Source organism: Scyliorhinus canicula, chromosome 13 (assembly GCF_902713615.1).
Source record: "Scyliorhinus canicula chromosome 13, sScyCan1.1, whole genome shotgun sequence".
Taxonomy (NCBI): Eukaryota; Metazoa; Chordata; class Chondrichthyes; order Carcharhiniformes; family Scyliorhinidae; genus Scyliorhinus; species Scyliorhinus canicula.
This window is the reverse complement of record NC_052158.1, coordinates 70,289,649-70,309,414: the sequence shown is the minus strand read 5'-3', so window position 1 is coordinate 70,309,414 and position 19,766 is coordinate 70,289,649. Positions and strand designations below refer to the sequence as shown.

The 19,766-nt window shown below is 47.8% G+C and overlaps 1 protein-coding gene across 1 annotated transcript in view; it reads left to right on the top strand.

The window, feature by feature from the left end:
* The window catches only part of klhl30 (kelch-like family member 30), a 46,981-nt gene extending 27,527 nt beyond the window's left edge, over nucleotides 1-19,454 (top strand). Inside the window, exons 4-8 of the mRNA XM_038817173.1 lie at nucleotides 1,620-1,706; nucleotides 2,889-3,044; nucleotides 3,990-4,178; nucleotides 5,478-5,623; nucleotides 17,901-19,454. Coding sequence (XP_038673101.1) covers nucleotides 1,620-1,706; nucleotides 2,889-3,044; nucleotides 3,990-4,178; nucleotides 5,478-5,623; nucleotides 17,901-18,149 — 827 coding nt within the window. The 3' untranslated portion in view covers nucleotides 18,150-19,454. The remainder of the gene's footprint in view (nucleotides 1-1,619; nucleotides 1,707-2,888; nucleotides 3,045-3,989; nucleotides 4,179-5,477; nucleotides 5,624-17,900) is intronic.
* The last annotated feature ends 312 nt before the right edge of the window (nucleotides 19,455-19,766 follow it).

The window sequence follows — 19,766 nt, the reverse complement described above, 5'->3', positions numbered from 1 at the left end:
ATTGGCTACTCTAAATTTATAAAAAAATAAATAAAACATTTTGGTTTCCACCCTGCCAGGAAAGGGGACTAACCTGGGTGTGGCAGGAGGTTGGTGGCCACCCATTTCAGGTATCTGGGGTGCAGGTGGCTCAGGATTGGGCCCTGCTGCATAAATTAAACTTTACAAGCCTGGTGGATAGGGTCAAGACAGACTTGCAGAGGTGGGGTAGCCTTCCCCTGTCGCTTGCAGGCCGAGTGCAATCGGTGAAAAGTAACATCTTGACACGGTTTCTATTTTTATTCCAGTGTCTCCCGGCCTTCCTCCAAAGGCATTTTTCCTGGGAGTCAAGCAGCTGATCTCATCATTTATTTGGGCTAGGGAGGTCGCCAGGATTCATAAAACAGTGCTTCAGAGAGGGTGACGGGCGGGGGGGGGGGGGGGGGGGGGGGGGGGGGGGGGGGTAAAGTAAACAGGGGGAACTCTGGAGTGTACGCCCACAGATCACTGAAGATGACTGGATGGGTAGATAAGGTGGTTTAAGGAGGCATACAGGATAGAACATAGAACATAGAACACTACAGCGCAGTACGGGCCCTTCGGCCCTCTATGTTGCGCCGACCTGTGAAACCATCTGAAGCCTATCTGACCTACACTATTCCATTTTCTTGCCTTTCTTACTTGTCTTTCTTAGCAGAGGCATGGAATAAAGAGCTGGGATGTTATTCTGGAATTGTATAAAACACAAGTTTCACGCAGTTACAATCACAGCACTGTAGGAAAGATATGATTGCTCTAGAAGAGGAAGTACCGAGGAGATTTAGAAGTTGCCTGGACTGGAGAACCTTAGTTATGAGGGAAGGTTGGAGTTGTTTTCTTTTGAACATTGAAGGCTGAGGGGAAACTTAATTGAAATTATAAAATTGAGGGGTTGAGATAGAATGGATGGGAAGACCTGATTCCTCTGGATTGAAGCCTTCATAACCCAGGGCCATAGATTTAGGGTAAGAGGTAGAAGGCCGAGGGGAGATTTGAGGGGAAACTTGGATCACCTAGAGGGTGGTGGGGATCTGGAACTCTACTGCATGAAAGAGTGATCAAGCCTGAAACCCTCATAACATTTAAAACATACCTGAATGAGCACTTGCCAGGAGCAACTAATTGTTCCACCTCTTCTAGCCAATTACCAAACAGTTTTTTCAGCCATTCTAGGAGGTATGATTAGGAAGTTTGCAGACTGTCCAAAAGTTGGCCTTTTGGTTGCTTGTAAATAAGGGGAACACTGTAGACTGCAGGAAGATATCAGTGGACTAGTCAGGTGATGAAACATTGGCAAATGGAATTCAATCCGGAAAAGTGTGAAGTTATGCATTTGGGGAAGGCTAACAAGACAAGAAAATACACAATAAATAGTAGGATGCTGAGAAATGTGACGAGTTGGAAAGTGGGATCAGGTTGGATTGCTCCTTGTCAGCCGACATGGACACAATGGGCCAAATTGCCTTCTTCCATGTTCTAACTTTCTATGGCTCTCTAATTCTAATGACTGGGAGCTGCCCGTGACTTGAATTAACGATCTTCAGCAACCTCGTTGGTGCCGATGATGGTGGATCTGATAATGTGTTACCTTGTCTCCACAGATCACTGGTCCATTCTTCCAGACTTCCCGGATCACAACAAGTGGGGATTCTCAGTCACTGCCTTAAACAACGACGTCTATGTTACTGGTGAGAAATCTGCCACCAGAAAGATTCAGGAGAAAGAAAGAAGGAATTTGCATTTGTATATCACCATCCACATCCATGGGATGTCCCATGTTGTTTCACAGCAAATGTAGTCACTCTACCTTTTGTCAGTCACTGCAGCAGCTAATTAATGCAGAGAGGTCACTCAACAACAATGGGACGAACAACCAGTAAATGGGGTTTCCCAGCGACGAGACGGCGGTAAATCCCGCTGGCGGTCGTCTCTGCCACTGAAAAACACACAGCGCCGGGTGGGTCGGTAAATCCCGCCCATTGCTTCAAACAATGCCCTGGAAGGAGCTTGCAACCACCATCCCCCTGAGCCGGAACAGACCATCCAGGGGTTGCAGGAATACAATTCTTTCATTCCTTTTCAATGTCAAATCAAAAATGGATCGAAGAGGAGGTTTTCTTTACCTTAAATGGTGGCCGATGCGATTGTTTTAATGCTCAGAGCAATTCCAATGCCCCCACCCGCTTCCCTGGCTGCCATCAGCTAACTCTGTGAATCGAATCTAGAACATTCCACAGCTTTCAGCACGTTTCTTCAATGGCTCACGGGAGATTTTATTGTTTAAAGCCCAATAGGAGAATGGTGTTTTATTGTAATAATAATAATAATAATAATAGGATTTAATGGTTTTAATTGGAGGATTTAATGCCAGTTTTACCCATCACCGATCAATCCTATCAGGGCCTTGGGATTCCATTGATTTTTCTCAGTAATAATTTGACAAGAATCAGAATATCTAGTGCAATTTTAAAGATAACTTACATCCGGGGTGGCATGTGGTGCAGTGGTTAGCACTGGGACTACGGCGCTGAGGAAGTGTTTCCTGTGATTCCTGCATGATGAGTGGAGCAGGAAGTGGGTACGAAGGGAATCTGGGATAGGCTAATGGTTAGATCTTCCAAATGGCCTCTGGGGGTTTGCGACACAAGCTGGCCAAGCTGTCTGAATCTGGATGTAGAAAATTCTTTAGGCACGCTTGTCAATCGTTCAACCTCATCACAGCTAATAATCTCTGTCTTGGACTCCCAGTAAACATGTTATATATTAGCAATAAAAAGCTGAGGTTTTAAAAAATATACATGGCAGTGAGTTTCTTGAAGAAATGTTTTTCCAAGATTACTTGACAAGCACTTCAACTCTTCCCTTTCCAGGAGGATCCAGGGGCAGCAAGACGGACACATGGTCGACAACCCAGGCCTGGAGGTTCCATTCCAAAGAAGGGATCTGGAAGCCCATTGCTCCAATGTTAAAACCCAGAACCAACCATTCTACGGCAGTATTAAATGGAGAAATCTACGCCATTGGAGGTAGCAGGCGAGCGGTTGAAGAATGAATTTAGTGCAAAGTCATGGGGTGGAGTGCAGATTCTAAATGCAGCATTGCAGCCAAACTGATTTCTTTCCCATTTGATGTGCTAGTTAGGCCATGACAGAGCATCAATTAGTTTCTCTATGTCAGCAAAGTTTCTTCTGGTAATGAAATGTTGATGTTCAATTTCCAAAAGGCTTAAACACACAAGAACCCAAGAAAGTGGAGCAAGAGTTGGCCATTCGGCCCCTCAAGCCTGCTCTGTCATTTGATAGGTCAAGGGAACTCTGACTGTATTCCTAACTCCAATCTCCTGCCTGTTCCCTAGTAACGCGTGACTCACTTGTCAATCAAAAGTCAGCCCAGTTCATCCTTGCACGTGCCATCGAATATTCAGTAGTCTCCACTACTTGCTGGGGTAGAGAATCCCAAAAACGAATGATCCTCTTCGAGAAGAAATTCCTCCTCCTATCCATCTTAGGTAGGGGACTCCTTATTTTGAAACTGTGGACACCTGCTCTTAGATTCCCCCTAATGATTGGTGGTTGAGCCTTGGTATCCCATTCAGAAGCTCTGCTCAGCCTTGGAAAGGCAACTCAAGTTTCTCCATCTGTCCACTATAATTCAAACTGACGGCAATGGCAGATACTGTCCAGGGTAACCATAGGTGAAAGAAGTGACTCCGGTTAGATTTAGCCGAGCTCAGTGTACACAAACTCCTGGGGCCCCTTGCGCTGCACGAGAAAAGTTCCTGGAATGTACATTATAAGAAGTGGCCTGTGGGAAACAAGAGGATGGAAGTGGTGGATCATTCCTCAGCTGACAAGAGAGCAAGGAAAGAATAGAGGGGATGCAGGAAGCCACTGCAGCCTTTGATAGGGATGTAGTAGAAGGGAGCAGGCCGTGCTGTCCTGTAGTAAAGTCTGACATTTTCTGAATTACAGGTACCACTTTAGATGTTGTGGAAGTGGAACATTACGACCCGTACAATGATAGCTGGGCCCTGATTGGTCCCACGGTGAAGTACGTCACTAACTTCACTGTCACAGGATGTGTGGGAAAGCTCTACGTGATTGGTTCGTGTGCAGCCAAGTACAATGTTCTCACTCTGCAGTGTTACAACCCTGTAATAGGTAGGTGTCAGCTTTACTCACAGGAAAGGAAGGAGACTGCAGTTCATGTTTCAATTCATGGCTGTCTTTAACCAAAACGCCCCATTTAATGATGTGCTGCTTTATCTGATCTGTATGTATACTGCACCATTGTACTTAAGCCATTTCCTCTCCATTCCTACTTTCTCCATTTGTTTTCTCTCCTTTCCTTGCTTCCTTTCCCATTGCTCTTCCCTTCCACTTACCCCACTCCATTCCTCACTCTTTCCCTCATTTCTTTCCTTTACTCTAGTTTTTCTTTTTTTAAACCTCACTCTGTTCCTCATATGCTGTTTCTCAGACTCCGTTCTTTCTGTTGTTGCTTCTTGCTGTTCCCCTCATTCATTTATGAACTAACATCTGCCCACAGGAAGCCAATGGCAAATGTATTGACTCCTCTGTGAATTTGTTCGGAACTGATTTAACAAAGTGGATACTGCCCATAGATCAGACCCTGGAGGAGGGAGAAGTTGGGAAAGAAGTGCCCAATATTGCCTTGTCTCTCACCAGTGCTCCAGGAAGCAGAGAGAGGAGCAAATGAAGGAGCACCATTTCCACACGTCCTGGTAGCTGATGGACTGCACCAAAGCTGAAGGCTACGCGAGTATTGGCTCACAAATGGGATATGCCAGAGAAACAGAACCTTATTCTAAAGCTATTGTTTTTAATTTAGTGTCAATGTTCTGTAAGCTTATTAGGAACTACTGTTTGTACAATACACTTGAGGCATTTAAGAGCAAAATACCAACACGACAGCAAGTCTGATTGCTGGATTCACAAACCATGCTGTAAAGTTGGGATAATATCTTCAGGAGTCCTGAGAAGGTTAAATCATGAAGGTTTATTTAGACAAACAAAAGTAAAGGCCGCAACGCAGCATACAGCACATAGGACCCAGTCAAGACTACCGATCTGGCCGATCCCAATCCGGGTTGGTTTTAAAATACAAGCTGCTAGGCCTCTGCCCTTCAGTGGAGGAGCTTGTATTCCACAAGCCCCATGGGGAGATCAATTAGATCATTCCTGTGGGTTTTGTGAGGTTATGGGTACAACTCAACTGTATTCTCTTGTACAGAACCGAGCATCTTACATCCCTGTTACCAAGGTTGTGCTCCCATTATTCTGTGTTACCCACAGATCGAGGCACAACCCACTAACCTTCCTTCCAAGACAATGTTCAATCTGACACCACACTTCAAACTTTTACAGTTTAGATCCGGATGATCAGAATGGCAGGTCCTTCTCTCTAACCCTCTCCTCTTTTTCACTTTGTCTCTGCAGATCACTGGAGTGTCATTGCCTCTCCCTTCATTCCCAAATACCTCTCTGCTCCCCGTTGCGTCTCTGTCGATGGAGTGATTTATTTAATTGGAGACAACACAAAGAAGGTTTACGCGTACGATTCGGAAGCCAACATGTGGCAGAAGGTAGGGGTGGGGAAGCTGGCACTGACATTACTCTGAACTTACCCATCACATTCCACTGACCCTTAACTTAGCAATGGCTTTACATTAACTCTTAATATAAACTATAAACTCCACCTCCACGTGCGCAAGGCTCAGCCTGACGCAACTAAAAGTGGTACATAGAGCCCACTTAACGAGAAACCGTATGAGTAGGTTCTTCCCGGAGGTGGAGGACAAATGTGAGCGGTGCCAGAGAGGCCCGGCCAACCACGTCCACATGTTCTGGTCTTGCCCCAGACTTGTGGAGTACTGGACAGCCTTCTTCGAGGCTATGTCCAAAGTGGTGGGGGTGAAGGTGGAGCCATGCCCGATAGTGGCGGTCTTCGGGGTTTCAGACCAGCCAGACCTATTCCTGGGGAGGAGGGCGGACGCCCTTGCCTTTGCCTCCCTGATTGCCCGCCGTAGAATCCTGTTTGGCTGGCGGTCAGCAGCACCACCCAGAGCTGCAGACTGGCTGTCCGACCTCTCGGAATCTCTCCAAACGGAGAAAATCAAATTCGCCATCCGAGGGTCGGACGACGGCTTCCACAGAACGTGGGAGCCATTCATGCAACTGTTCCGGGACCTGTTTGTGGCCAACGTACATGAGGAAGAATAGTCGGGTGGCCAAGAACCAGGGGAAAATGGGCGGGAATCGGGGGAAGGTAGCCGGGGGGAGGGGGGGGGGGGGGGGGGCTATGGGCTCGGTATGGGGGTTTGATGGCAAGCCAAGGCCCAAAACCAAACTATAAATAAATGCCTATAAACATGTGCCTCGGCCATATTGGGGAATGTAAAATATGTATGCTGGCTAAAGGGGGCGGCCACAATTATTGTTATGAAGATGCTTACCTGTAAATATTCATGTTAAATTTTTGTGTTTTCCTTTTTTTTTTCTCTCTCTCTAATAACTTGTAATTTGTCATATATAAAATATGAAAACTCAATAAAAAAACATTTATAAAAAATATAAACTATAAACATTTACAACACAGGACAAAGTGTTATAGACACCCTCAGTTCAGTTTAGTCGCAGGCAGGCTCAGTTGTAAGCCGGATAATGCCACAGTTTACTTCAACTCGTGTCTCTGAATGAATTGATGGTTGCATCAAATTAATCGACTTAAAAACTACTATGGAATCCGCCCTCAAACCTAACCGACTGGAACTCGATCCACAGGCCGCAGAAGCAAAATAAATTTTTTTGCATTGGCTTCGGTGCTTCAAGGCCTACCTGGCTGCGTCGACTACCTCCTCTGTTACACAAGAACAGAAACTCAGTCTTCTCCAGGCACAGATGAGTCATCGTATTTCAACTCAACTTGATGGAACTGACTCTTATACTGAGGCCCTCGCGATACTCGACCGCCTGTACGTGCGGCCCATGAAGAAGTCTACGCACGGCACATCTTGACAACTCGCCGCCAGCGCCCTGCAGAGTCGCTAGAAGACTACCTGCGCGACCTTAAAGCTCTAGCACGAGAATGTAACTTCCAGGCCGTGACAGCCTCCCAGCACATGGAACGCGCCGTCCGAGACGTGTATGTTGCAGGGGTCCGATCCAATTATGTGCGGTAGCGTCTTCTCGAGAAAGGGGCCCAGGACCTGGAGGACACGGTAAAACGCCTTCCAAAGTTTAAATGCGTTCCCGGCCGATCACGCGACCACATCGTGGACCCCTGACCAGAGACTGCCCCAGGCCTGCGCCACAACGCCACCCGCCCACCACGGAGGGCTATCGTGCCACTTTTGCTGCCAGCCCCAACACTCCCGGCAGCACTGCCCGGCCCGCAACGCGACCTGCAGCAGCTGCGGGCGGAAAGGGCACTTTGCTAAGGTCTGCCTGGCCAAAGCTAAAAACTCTAACTCGAACCCTAACCCGAACACTCGCTCCTCCAACTCACAGGCCCGCAGACCCCGCAATGTGGCAGTGTGTCTGTCCACTCCGCCTCCGCACAACATGTGCGACTCATGGGGGCCGCCATCTTGGCAATCCTCCCCCATACGGCCGGCCATGTGCAATTCATGGGGGCCACCATCCTGGGTGCCACCTTCCTTGCCACCCACCACGTGCGATCCAGAGGGACGGCCATCTTGGACGCCATCTTCCTCGCCGCCCGCGACGTGCGATCAACGGGGGCCGCCATCTTGGCCATCACCCAATATGCCACTCGACGACTACGACCTCCACAGACAATCATCACGGGGCCGCTCCAGCACCGCCGACCACGCCACCGACTACCCACAGATCAGTGCAGTCACTTTGGACCAGTCGCGGCCAAAGCACCTCAAGAGCTCCATGATGTCCGTCCAAATCAACGGATACGAGACACCGTGCCTCTTCGACTCTGGGAGCACCGAGAGCTTCATTCACCCAGATCTAGTAAGGCGCTGCTCGCTCCTGATATTTCCGACACAGCAAACTATCTCCTTCACCTCGGGGTCGCACTCCGTTCAGATACAGGGGCGCACTATTGTGACGTTAACAATACAGGGCGCCAACTACACCAACTTCCAACTGTATGTACTCCCAGACCTCTGTGCCCCCCCCTCCTCGGACTGGATTTCCAGTGCAACCTCAGGAGCCTAACACTCAGCTTCGGCGGACCCCTTTCCCCACTCACTATATGCAGTCTAGCAACTCTGAAAATCGACCCCCCTCCACTCTTCGCTAATCTCACTGCCAACTGCAAACCAGTGGCCACTCGCAGCAGGAGGTATAGCCTGCAGGACAGGGTTTTTATTAGATCCGAAGTCCGGTGTCTCTTACGTGAAGGAGTCATAGAGGCCAGGAAAAACCCCTGAAGAGCTCAGGTGGTGGTCGTGAAGACCGGGGAAAAGTTCTGGATGGTGGTTGATTATAGCGAAACCATTAACCGGTTCACTCATCTCGATGCGTACCCCCTCCCCCGGATTGCAGACATGGTAAATCAGATCACCCAGTACCGCATATTCTCCACGGTGGATCTGAAGTCTGCATACCACCAGCTCCCAATCCGCCCGGAGGACCGCCACTACACGGCGTTTGAGGCAGACGGCCGCCTCTTCCATTTCCTCTGGGTTCCCTTTGGCGTCACGAACGGGGTTTTGGTGTTCCAACGAGCAATGGACCGAATGGTGGACCAGTACGGGCTGCGGGCCACGTTTCCGTACTTGGATAACGTCATCATCTGCGGCCATGACCAGCAGGACCACGACGCCAACCTCCACCGATTTCTCCAAACCGCCCAGAAACTCAACCTCACCTATAATAAGGAGAAATGCATTTTCCGCACAACCAGACTAGCCATCCTCGGCTACGTCGTGGAAAACAGGGTCCTAGGACTCGACCCTGACCGTATGCAACTCCCTCTCCCTCACTGTTCCAGGGCCCTCAAGTGGTGCCTTGGATTTTTCTCATACTGGTCCCCCAGTATGCGGACAAAGCCCGCCCACTATTTAAGGCTGCACTCTTCCCACTGTCAGCTGAGGCCCGCCAGGCCTTCAACTGCATCAAGGAGGACATCACCAAAGCCGCCATGCGGGCGGTAGATGAATCCGTCCCCTTTCAGGTGGAGAGCGACGCCTCAGAGGTCGCTCTCGCTGCGACTCTGAACCAGGCAGGTAGGCCAGTAGCGTTCTTCTCCTGAACCCTCTCCGCTTCGGAGCGTTGACGCTCCTCAGTCGAAAAAGAAGCTCAAGCCATTGTGGAAGCAGTACGGCACTGGGGGCACTACCTCACTGGTAGGAGGTTTACCCTCATCACCGACCAGAGATCGGTTGCCTTTATGTTTGATAACTCGCAGCGGGGAAAAATCAAGAATGACAAAATCTTGCGGTGGAGGATCGAACTCTCCACCTATAATTATGATATCGTATACCGTCCGGGGAAGCTCAACGAGCCCCCAGATGCCCTGTCCCGCGGCACATGCGCCAGCACACAAGACGACCGACTACAGGCTATCCACAATGACCTCTGCCACCCGGGGTTCACCCGGCTCGCCCACTACATCAAGGCCCGAAACCTGTCTTTCTCCAACGAGGTTAAAGCTGTCACCAGGAATTACCCGATCTGCGCGGAGTGTAAACCGCACTTCTATAGACCAGACAAGGCCCACCTGGTAAAGGCATCCCGGCCCTTTGAATGACTGAGTATTGATTTCAAAGGGCCCCTCCCTCGACCAACCGTAACATCTAATTTCTCAATGTTATAGATGAATTCTCCCATTTCCCGTTTGCCATCCCGTGCCCCGATATGACCTCCCATACAGTCATTAGGGCCCTGCATAGTGTCTTCACCCTGTTCGGTTTCCCCAGCTACGTACACAGCGACAGGGGTTCGTCCTTCATGAGTGACGAGCTGCGTCAGTACCTGCTCGACAAGAGCATCGCCTCGAGCAGGACTACCAGCTATAACCCCAGGGGGAACGGGCAGGTGGAGAGGGAGAACGCGACGGTCTGGAAGACCGTCCTACTGACCCTAAGGTCCAGGAATCTCCCGACCTCCCGACCTCCCACAGGCAGGAGGTCCTCCCCGACACACTCCATGCAATTAGGTCCCTCCTTTGTATGGCCACAAATCAGACTCCTCACGATCGATTATTTGTCTGCCCTAGGAGCACTACCACGGGGGCCTCGCTTCCATCCTGGCTGAGGACACCGGGCCCTGTCCTCCTTCGGAAACACGTCCGGACACATAAAACAGACCCACTGGTAGAGAGGGTCCTGCTCCTGTACTCAAACCCCCACTACGATGGCCGACAGGACACTGTTTCCCTCCGGGACCTGGCACTTGCAGGATCTACTACTACTACCACTACCACTACCGCCGAGGTACCCCTCACACTACATCCCATCCGACCTCCCACGCCCTGCGGCCCCTGCGCCTACTTGTTTCCCGCGCCCCCTTCCACCCGTCATACCGGTCTGCAGGCACGAAGCTCTGGCAGAACCACCCCCGGAGTCCACCCTCAAATTCGCACCGAACATCTGTCGACAGCCATCCGAAGCGGCTGCAACTCCAGTGCTCCGTCGGTCTCAACGCACGATTCAAGCGCCGGACCGACTGAACTTATAGACCCGTCACCCCCACCGGACTTGATTTTTTTTAACAGGGGGTGAATGTGGTGAATGTGTATCCACTATAAATTCACACTGCACATTACTGCGTCCCTGTGGGCTCCATCTGTGAGCCGTTGCACAGCACTGCCCACAGGGGGAGATGAGGAGCATGTACAGGGCTCCGCCCTTGGCTCCGCCCCCAGCAGGAAGTATAAGTGCTGCGGTCCTACGAATCCACCCTCAGTTCAGTTTAGTCGCAGACAGGCTCAGTTGTAAGCCGATTAAAGCCACAGTTTACTTCAACTCGTGTCTCTGAATGAATTGATGGTCGCATCAATCAAAGTGTGGTCAATGATTTCACCTGCTTTCATATTTTATATTATTTTTCAAAATATATACACCCACAAACACACACTCCCAGGCCGGAATTCCCCGGCCATTTCCGCCGGAGGGATCTACCAGTCCTGCCGACGGTGAACCCCTGTCAGGAGTTTCCCGGTGGTGGAAGGTGCAGACAACGGGAATCCCGTTAACAGCGGCGGGATCAGAAGATCCCGTCACCGGCCAATGGCGAGTCACCTCCGCTGCTGGAAAACACACGGCAGGGGCGGGGGGGGGGGGGGGGGGGGCACGGAACATCCCGGCCCCAGCCTCTGGAATCTGTTGGACACTGTTATATGGAAGGACATTTTCTAAATAGACACTGGTTACTGGGAAAGCCCCCCCCCCCCCCCCCCCCATTAGATCTTATCGAAACATAATAAGGTCCTGAGGGGAACGGACTGGCTGGATGTTGAAAGGACATTTTCCCTTGTGGAAGAGACTAGAACTGTGGAATAAAGTTTAAAAATCAGGCTCCCATTTAAGACGGAGAGAAGAAACGTTTTCTCTGATTGGACAGTGAATGTTTGGAACTTTCTTCCCCTGAGAGTGTCGGAGGCAGGGTCACTGCATATTTTTTATTTTTAAGATAGAGGTTGAGAGATTCTTGACTAACAGGGTTATCAAAGGTTATCGGGAGTAGGTGGAAAGTGGAGTTGAGGCCACAAACAGACCAGCCAGGATCTTATTGAATTTTGGAGCAGGCTCGAGGTACCAAATGGCCAGCTCCCACTCCGAATTCATATGTTTGTGTGCAGATTTTGCGATCTGCACCAGCAGTAAGTCAGATTCTTCACAATTGGCATGTGCTTGGAAATCGAAGCTTTCACATCTACCTGCACAGAACATTAACCTCCTTCCTCCTGCTCCACTGTGCTTTTGTTGCAGCTGGTTTAATTTAACTTAATTTTTAACTAATTCACACGATTCAACTTTCCTCCATTTGTAAATTCAGACATTAAACAGCCTTGTTAATTTTCCTGCTGCATTGCTCTCAACTTCCATTTTCGAGACAGAAAAACAGTTTTTGGTGAACGGGTTTTCATTGGCTGCAAAAACTGTTCTGGAGACCTGTCTTCCAACCAGTCAAACCAGTTCTGCAAATTGACATTATTTTTTAAATTGTTCCTGGGACGCGTGCACCGTTGCAAGGTTATTGAGAAGGAGGCGATGAGCTGCTTTCTTGAGCTGCAGCAGTCCATGTGATGTACATTGTATTATTCTCTTTGAAGTTAAGGTTTTTTTTTGAGTCATCGGTTAGCTGAGGTCTGTATAAAAGACAGACAGAGAGCGCACACAGTAAGCGAGCACTTTTCCAGGAGACACATCCGCAGTGAGACTCGTACAGAGTGGGAGATTTAAACTTGGTAATTTGGTGCAGTGAGGTAAATCAGCAAAGGTAAGTGGAAAATCTAATTCTGCTGTTTTTCAGTTAAAAGTGCAGTGTGGAGCTTAGTGTCTGATTGGTTGAAGCTGCCCCCACCCTAATTGCTGAGAGGCAGTTATCTGTCAATCACCTGAGGCCTGTTGAGGCCTGTTTAGGGGCACATTGTATTATTCTCTTTGAAGTTAAGGTTTTTTATTTAGTCATCGGTTAGCTGAGGTCTGTATAAAAGACAGACAGAGAGCGCACACAGTAAGCGAGCACTTTTCCAGGAGACACATCCGGAGTGAGACTCGTACAGAGTGGGAGATTTAAACTTGGTAATTTGGTGCAGTGAGGTAATCCGGTGCAGAGTGTAAGGAGGTGCTTTTTTACCCTGGTAAGTGACTGGTAAGTAGTCTCTCTTTTTCTTTTCATTGTCTAATTTATTTATTTTTATTTTGAAATTCTAGTTGTTTAAGTTTACCAAGGGTTTAAGACATGGCAGGAGATCCCAGACCCGTGTCATGCTCCTCGTGTGCGATGTGGGAGCTCAGGGACACGTCCACTGTCCCTGGCTCCTTCACGTGCAAGAAGTGTGTTCAGTTGCAGCTCTTGTTAGACCGCTTGACGGCTCTGGAGCTGCGGATGGACTCACTTTGGAGCATCCGCGATGCTGAGGAGGTTGTGGATAGCACGTTTAGCGAGTTGGTCACACCGCAGGTGAAGGTTACTGAGGGAGATAGAAAATGGGTGACCAAAAGAAAGAGCAAGAGTAGGAAGGCAGTGCAGGTGTCCCCTGCGGTCATCTCCCTGCAAAACAGATATACCGCTTTGGATACTGTTGAGGGAGATGGCTCACCAGGGGAAGGCAGCAGCAGCCAGGTTCATGGCACCGTGGCTGGCTCTGCTGCACAGCAGGGCAGGAAGAAAAATGGCAGGGCTATAGTGATAGGGGACTCGATCGTAAGGGGAATAGACAGGCGGTTCTGTGGACACAATCGAGACTCCAGGATGGTATGTTGCCTCCCTGGTGCAAGGGTCAAGGATGTCTCGGAGCGGCTGCAGGACATTCTGGGGGGGGAGGGTGAACAGCCAGCTGTCGTGGTGCACATAGGCACCAACGATATAGGTAAAAAACGGGATGAGGTCCTACAAGCGGAATTCAGGGAGTTAGGAGTTAAACTAAAAAGTAGGACCTCAAAGGTAGTAATCTCAGGATTGCTACCAGTGCCACGAGCTAGTCAGAGTAGGAATGTCAGGATAGATAGGATGAATGCGTGGCTCGAGAGATGGTGCAAGAGGGAGGGATGCAAATTCCTGGGGCATTGGGACCGGTTCTGGGGGAGAGGTGGGACCAGTACAAACCGGACGGTCTGCACTTGGGCAGGACTGGAACCAATGTCCTAGGGGGGGTGTTTTCTAGAGCTGTTGGGGAGGGTTTAAACTAATGTGGCAGGGGGATGGGAACCAATGCTGGAAGTTGGAAGGTAGTAAAACAGGGACAGAAACAAAAGGAAGTAAGGGGAAAAGTGCAAGGCAGAGAAGACATAGTCAGAAATCCAGAAGGGCGACAGTACAAGGTACAGTGACTGAGGGGAGCACAGTGAATAGGCCCAGTAATAACAAAAGGAATAAAACTGGAGATGTTAAGATTCAAAACAGAGGTAAAAAAACCAACATAAGTGTACTTTACCTGAATGCTCGTAGTATTCGGAATAAAGTAAATGAGTTGGTGGCACAAATCATCGTAAATGACTATGATTTAGTGGCCATTACTGAAACATGGTTAAAGGATGGTCAAGACTGGGAGTTAAATATCCAAGGGTATCAAACTATTCGGAAGGACAGAGTGGATGGTAAGGGAGGTGGTGTTGCTCTGTTATTTAAGGATGACATCCGGGCAATAGTAAGGGATGACATCGGTGCTATGGAGGATAAGGTTGAATCCATTTGGGTGGAAATCAGGAATAGTAAGGCGAAAAAGTCACTGATAGGAGTAGTCTATCGGCCACCAAATAGTAACGAGATGGTGGGGCAGGCAATAAACAAAGAAATAACTGATGCATGTAGAAATGGTACAGCAGTTATCATGGGGGATTTTAATCTACATGTCGATTGGTTTAACCAGGTCGGTCAAGGCAACCGTGAGGAGGAGTTTATAGAATGTATCCGCAATAGTTTCCTAGAACAGTATGTAATGGAACCTACGAGGGAACAAGCAGTCCTAGACCTTGTCCTGTGTAATGAGACAGGATTGATTCATGATCTCATAGTTAGGGATCCTCTCGGAAGGAGCGATCACAATATGGTGGAATTTAAAATACAGATGGAGGGTGAGAAAGTAAAATCAAATACTAGTGTTTTGTGTTTAAACAAAGGAGATTACAAGGGGATGAGAGAAGAACTAGCTAAGGTAGACTGGGAGCTAATACTTTATGGTGGAACAGTTGAGGAACAGTGGAGAACCTTCCAAGCGATTTTTCACAGTGCTCAGCAAAGGTTTATACCAACAAAAAGGAAGGACGGAAGAAAGAGGGAAAATCGACCGTGGATATCTAAGGAAATAAGGGAGAGTATCAAATTGAAGGAAAAAGCATATAACGTGGCAAAGATTGCTGGGAGATTAGAGGACTGGGAAATCTTTAGGGGGCAACAGAAAGCTACTAAAAAAGCTATAAAGAAGAGTAAGATAGAGTATGAGAGTAAACTTTCTCAGAATATAAAAACAGACAGTAAAAGTTTTTACAAATATATAAGACAAAAAAGAGTGGCTAAGGTAAATATTGGTCCTTTAGAGGATGAGAAGGGAGTTTTAATAATGGGAAATGAGGAAATGGCTGAGGAACTGAACAGGTTTTTTGGGTCGGTCTTCACAGTGGAAGACACAAATAACATGCCAGCGACTGATAGAAATGAGGCTATGACAGGTGAGGACCTTGAGAGGATTGTTATCACCAAGGAGGGAGTGATGGGCAAGCTAATGGGGCTAAAGGTAGACAAGTCTCCTGGCCCTGATGGAATGCATCCCAGAGTGCTAAAAGAGATGGCTAGGGAAATTGCAGATGCACTAGTGATAATTTACCAAAATTCACTAGACTCTGGGGTGGTCCCGGTGGATTGGAAATTAGCAAACGTGACACCACTGTTTAAAAAAGGAGGGAGGCAGAAAGCAGGAAATTATAGGCCAGTGAGTTTAACTTCGGTAATAGGGAAGATGCTGGAATCTATCATCAAGGAAGAAATTGCGAGGCATCTGGATAGAAATTGTCCCATTGGGCAGACGCAGCATGGGTTCGTTAAAGGCAAGTCATGCCTAACTAATTTAGTGGAATTTTTTGAGGACATTACCAGTGCAGTAGATAACGGGGAGCCGATGGATGTGGTATATCTGGATTTCCAGAAAGCCTTTGACAAGGTGCCACACAAAAGGTTGCTGCATAAGATAAAGATGCATGGCATTAAGGGTAAAGTAGTAGCATGGATAGAGGATTGGTTAATTAATAGAAAGCAAAGAGTTGGGATAAATGGGTGTTTCTCTGGTTGGCAATCAGTAGCTAGTGGTGTCCGTCAGGGATCCGTGTTGGGCCCACAATTGTTCACAATTTACATTGATGATTTGGAGTTGGGGACCAAGGGCAATGTGTCCAAGTTTGCAGATGACACTAAGATGAGTGGTAAAGCGAAAAGTGCAGAGGATACTGGAAGTCTGCAGAGGGATTTGGATAGGTTAAGTGAATGGGCTCGGGTCTGGCAGATGGAATACAATGTTGACAAATGTGAGGTTATCCATTTTGGTAGGAATAACAGCAAACGGGATTATTATTTAAACGCTAAAATATTAAAGCATGCCGCTGTTCAGAGAGACTTGGGTGTGCTAGTGCATGAGTCACAGAAGATGGGTTTACAAGTGCAACAGGTGATTAAGAAGGCAAATGGAATTTTGTCCTTCATTGCTAGAGGGATGGAGTTTAAGACTAGGAAGGTTATGTTGCAATTGTATAAGGTGTTAGTGCGGCCACACCTGGAGTATTGTGTTCAGTTTTGGTCTCCTTACTTGAGAAAGGACGTACTGGCGCTGGAGGGTGTGCAGAGGAGATTCACTAGGTTAATCCCAGAGCTGAAGGGGTTGGATTATGAGGAGAGGTTGAGTAGACTGGGACTGTACTCGTTGGAATTTAGAAGGATGAGGGGGGATCTTATAGAAACATTTAAAATTATGAAGGGAATAGATAGGATAGATGCGGGCAAGTTGTTTCCACTGGCGGGTGACAGCAGAACTAGGGGGCATAGCCTCAAAATAAGGGGAAGTAGATTTAGGACTGAGTTTAGGAGGAACTTCTTCACCCAAAGGGTTGTGAATCTATGGAATTCCTTGCCCAGTGAAGCAGTTGAGGCTCCTTCATTACATGTTTTTAAGGTAAAGATAGATCGTTTTTTGAAGAATAAAGGGATTAAGGGTTATGGTGTTCGGGCCGGAAAGTGGAGCTGAGTCCACAAAAGATCAGCCATGATCTCATTAAATGGAAGAGCAGGCTCGAGGAGCCAGATGGCCTATTCCTGCTCGTAGTTCTTATGTTCTTATGTTCTTATGTAGGCACATTCACAGAGCTATTTGGGAAGGAAGTCCAGGATTTTGACTCAGCGACAGTGAAGGAACGGTGATGTATTTCCAAGTCGGGGTGGTGTGTGGCTTGGCGGGGAACTTGGTGTTCCCAAGAATCTGCTTCCCTTGCCCTTCTAGGTTGCTCCGTGTGGGTTTATCCATGAAAATGTTTACGAATGTAGAAAGCCCACAATAAACGCATTTGGTGTTATATTCCTTGTCTTCTCCAAGGTAGCCAGACATGTACTCTGACAAAGAATATAAAACTAAGAAGTTTAAATCAAAACAATTTTATTTTGCACTACTAAACTTGATTAGGTTCGCACACTTTACTAAGTAACAGATAATAAAATAATAATATTGAATCTGTAGCACAGTAATCAACATTCTCTCTGACTATTAAACTACACTATAACTCAACCTCATGCTATATTTCCACAATTAAATCTCCCTCGGCTTTCTCATCGGCTTCTCATCATCTTCTCCCAGAATTCCTGGAGACGCAGCCTTATATATGATCACTGAGTAACGCCATCTAGTGTTGAGTTACACGTAGTGTCTCCTGTTAATCCTTTACTATACTTGTACTATGCATATCATTACATATGGGTCAACTTATAATCTGACTGAATGAACTACTATTCACTTTATTGATAGACAATCACCCCACCTCCTAACATTACTAATAAATGAGTGAGGCACATGCATGATTCGGAGACCAGCACAACCCCGATTCATTGTACTGATATCCCACAGTTCATTCTGCTGCTATGGTTTATTCTTGCATTCCCGCGTGATCAATTGCACTGATGTTCCACAATCCATTGCACAGATGCTCTATGACGCATTGTTTGCTTCTCCTCTCTCAGGTCCAGCTGCTCCATAAGTTGCATGAGAATGGGGGCATGGTGGTGATTGCTGGGAAGATTTACGTTACTGGCGGTCACTGGAAGGGAATGGAAGGAGACTACAGTGTGGAATTGGAGGTGTACGATTGTGCCAAGGACGTGTGGACTATCGAAGGCTTCCTGCCGCGCCCCTGGCTTTATCATGGGTCCTGCTCCATTTTCATTGACACATCCAGATGGACTGAACTGTTTCCAGACGGCGACACCTAGAGAAATACCCTGGAACTCTTCCTCATCTGCGAGTCCTTTTGAGGACACTGCCTGCACAGCACAGCACAGCACAGTTCACACAGTGAGCAGGTAGTTGAAAAGGAGGGGATCGAACCCACTGGCCAAAGCAGGACTATGGCTGTTCATGCTTGTTTTTAGCAGCTTCATCTTCTTTAGTGTGAGAGGTTTTTATTTCTGGAGAGGCTCCCAAGAGGCCTGGTATTCAATGAAGCGAAAGGGCTGTAGTTACAGGGTATTGCTCACCACCCAGCATGTCTGCCAGCTAACATATTTCACATCAAACTCAGTCATAAGTTGTGTTTATTAAATTTGATTTCAGTGATCAGCTAGGACATGAGAAGAAAGTGAGTTATTCAATAGAAATGGCCCATTGGCAACCTGGAAAGAAACCAATAGTGTTGCCTGGAGTGAAGGTGCAGCCCGTTATCTCTGTGCTACTGTGCCCACCACTGTATTGTATGTTCTTTTACCTTCAAGAAAATAACCTCATTCCTTCCAATAGTGCCAGCACATGAACCTGAATTAAAGGTTTCCTCCCAACCACTTTAACAGCTATTTCAGAGTCAAGAGTCCACCTTGAAATAGAAATCTCCTTTTGAACCTCAGCAAAAAATAGTGGGAGACTGGACAAATATTGTTTGAAAGCAGTGCAACACAATAGTACGTTTTTCAAGGGGAGAATTAGATCGAATTCACACTTGGGGTTGAGTTGGGGGGACTGTATCCTCCCATTCATTTAACTTTGCAATATTGGGCGGTTCCCCATTATTTAAAATTGATCTTCAAAATAGCAGAACATTTTTGCCCCCATGGTTTCGAGGCATTGAAAACCAGCACCATCTCCTGACTGAACTTGGAACTGCAGCAACAAAAAAAAGAAAGAAATCATGGGCTTTGAAAAATGCCCTTGAGAATCTTGAAGCTACACTACATTTAGGCTGACTGAGATACTCTTTTGTGGGATGGGAGCCAGATGCACCAAGTGGGGACAGAGTAAGAGCGAGGCGGGGAGGAATAGGAATTTCTTGCATCCACCCTTCTGCCGACTCTTGCTTCAGCTGCTGGCTGACCCCGGGGATTCCGATGGGGTCTGACACACAAGCACGCGGAGTCCCTCTCCACCTTGGTTGCAGTGGAGTTGCCAACCCTTGCTGTAAAAAAAGGAAATTGGATAATTATCTGAAGGGAAAAGCTTTACACTCCAGGGGAAGGGTGACGAAGTGGAACTAGAAGTGGGGCAGCACGGTAGCACAAGTAGATAGCATTGTGGCTTCACAGCTCCAGGGTCACAGTCTGTGCCGAGTCTGTACGTTCTCCCCGTGTCTGCGTGGGTTTCCTCCGGGTGCTCCGGTTTCCTCCCACAGTGCAAAGATGTGCAGGTTAGGTGGATTGGCCATGATAACTTGCCCTTAGTGACCAAAAAAAAGGTTAGGAGGGGCTATTGGGTTACGGGGATAGGGTGGAAGTGAGGGCTTAAGTGGGTCGGTGCAGACTCGATGGGCCGAATGGCCTCCTTCTGCACTGTATGTTCTACGTAGCTGAATAACTCTTACACCGGGTCAGCAGGGACACGGCGGGCCAAATGACCTCTGCCTG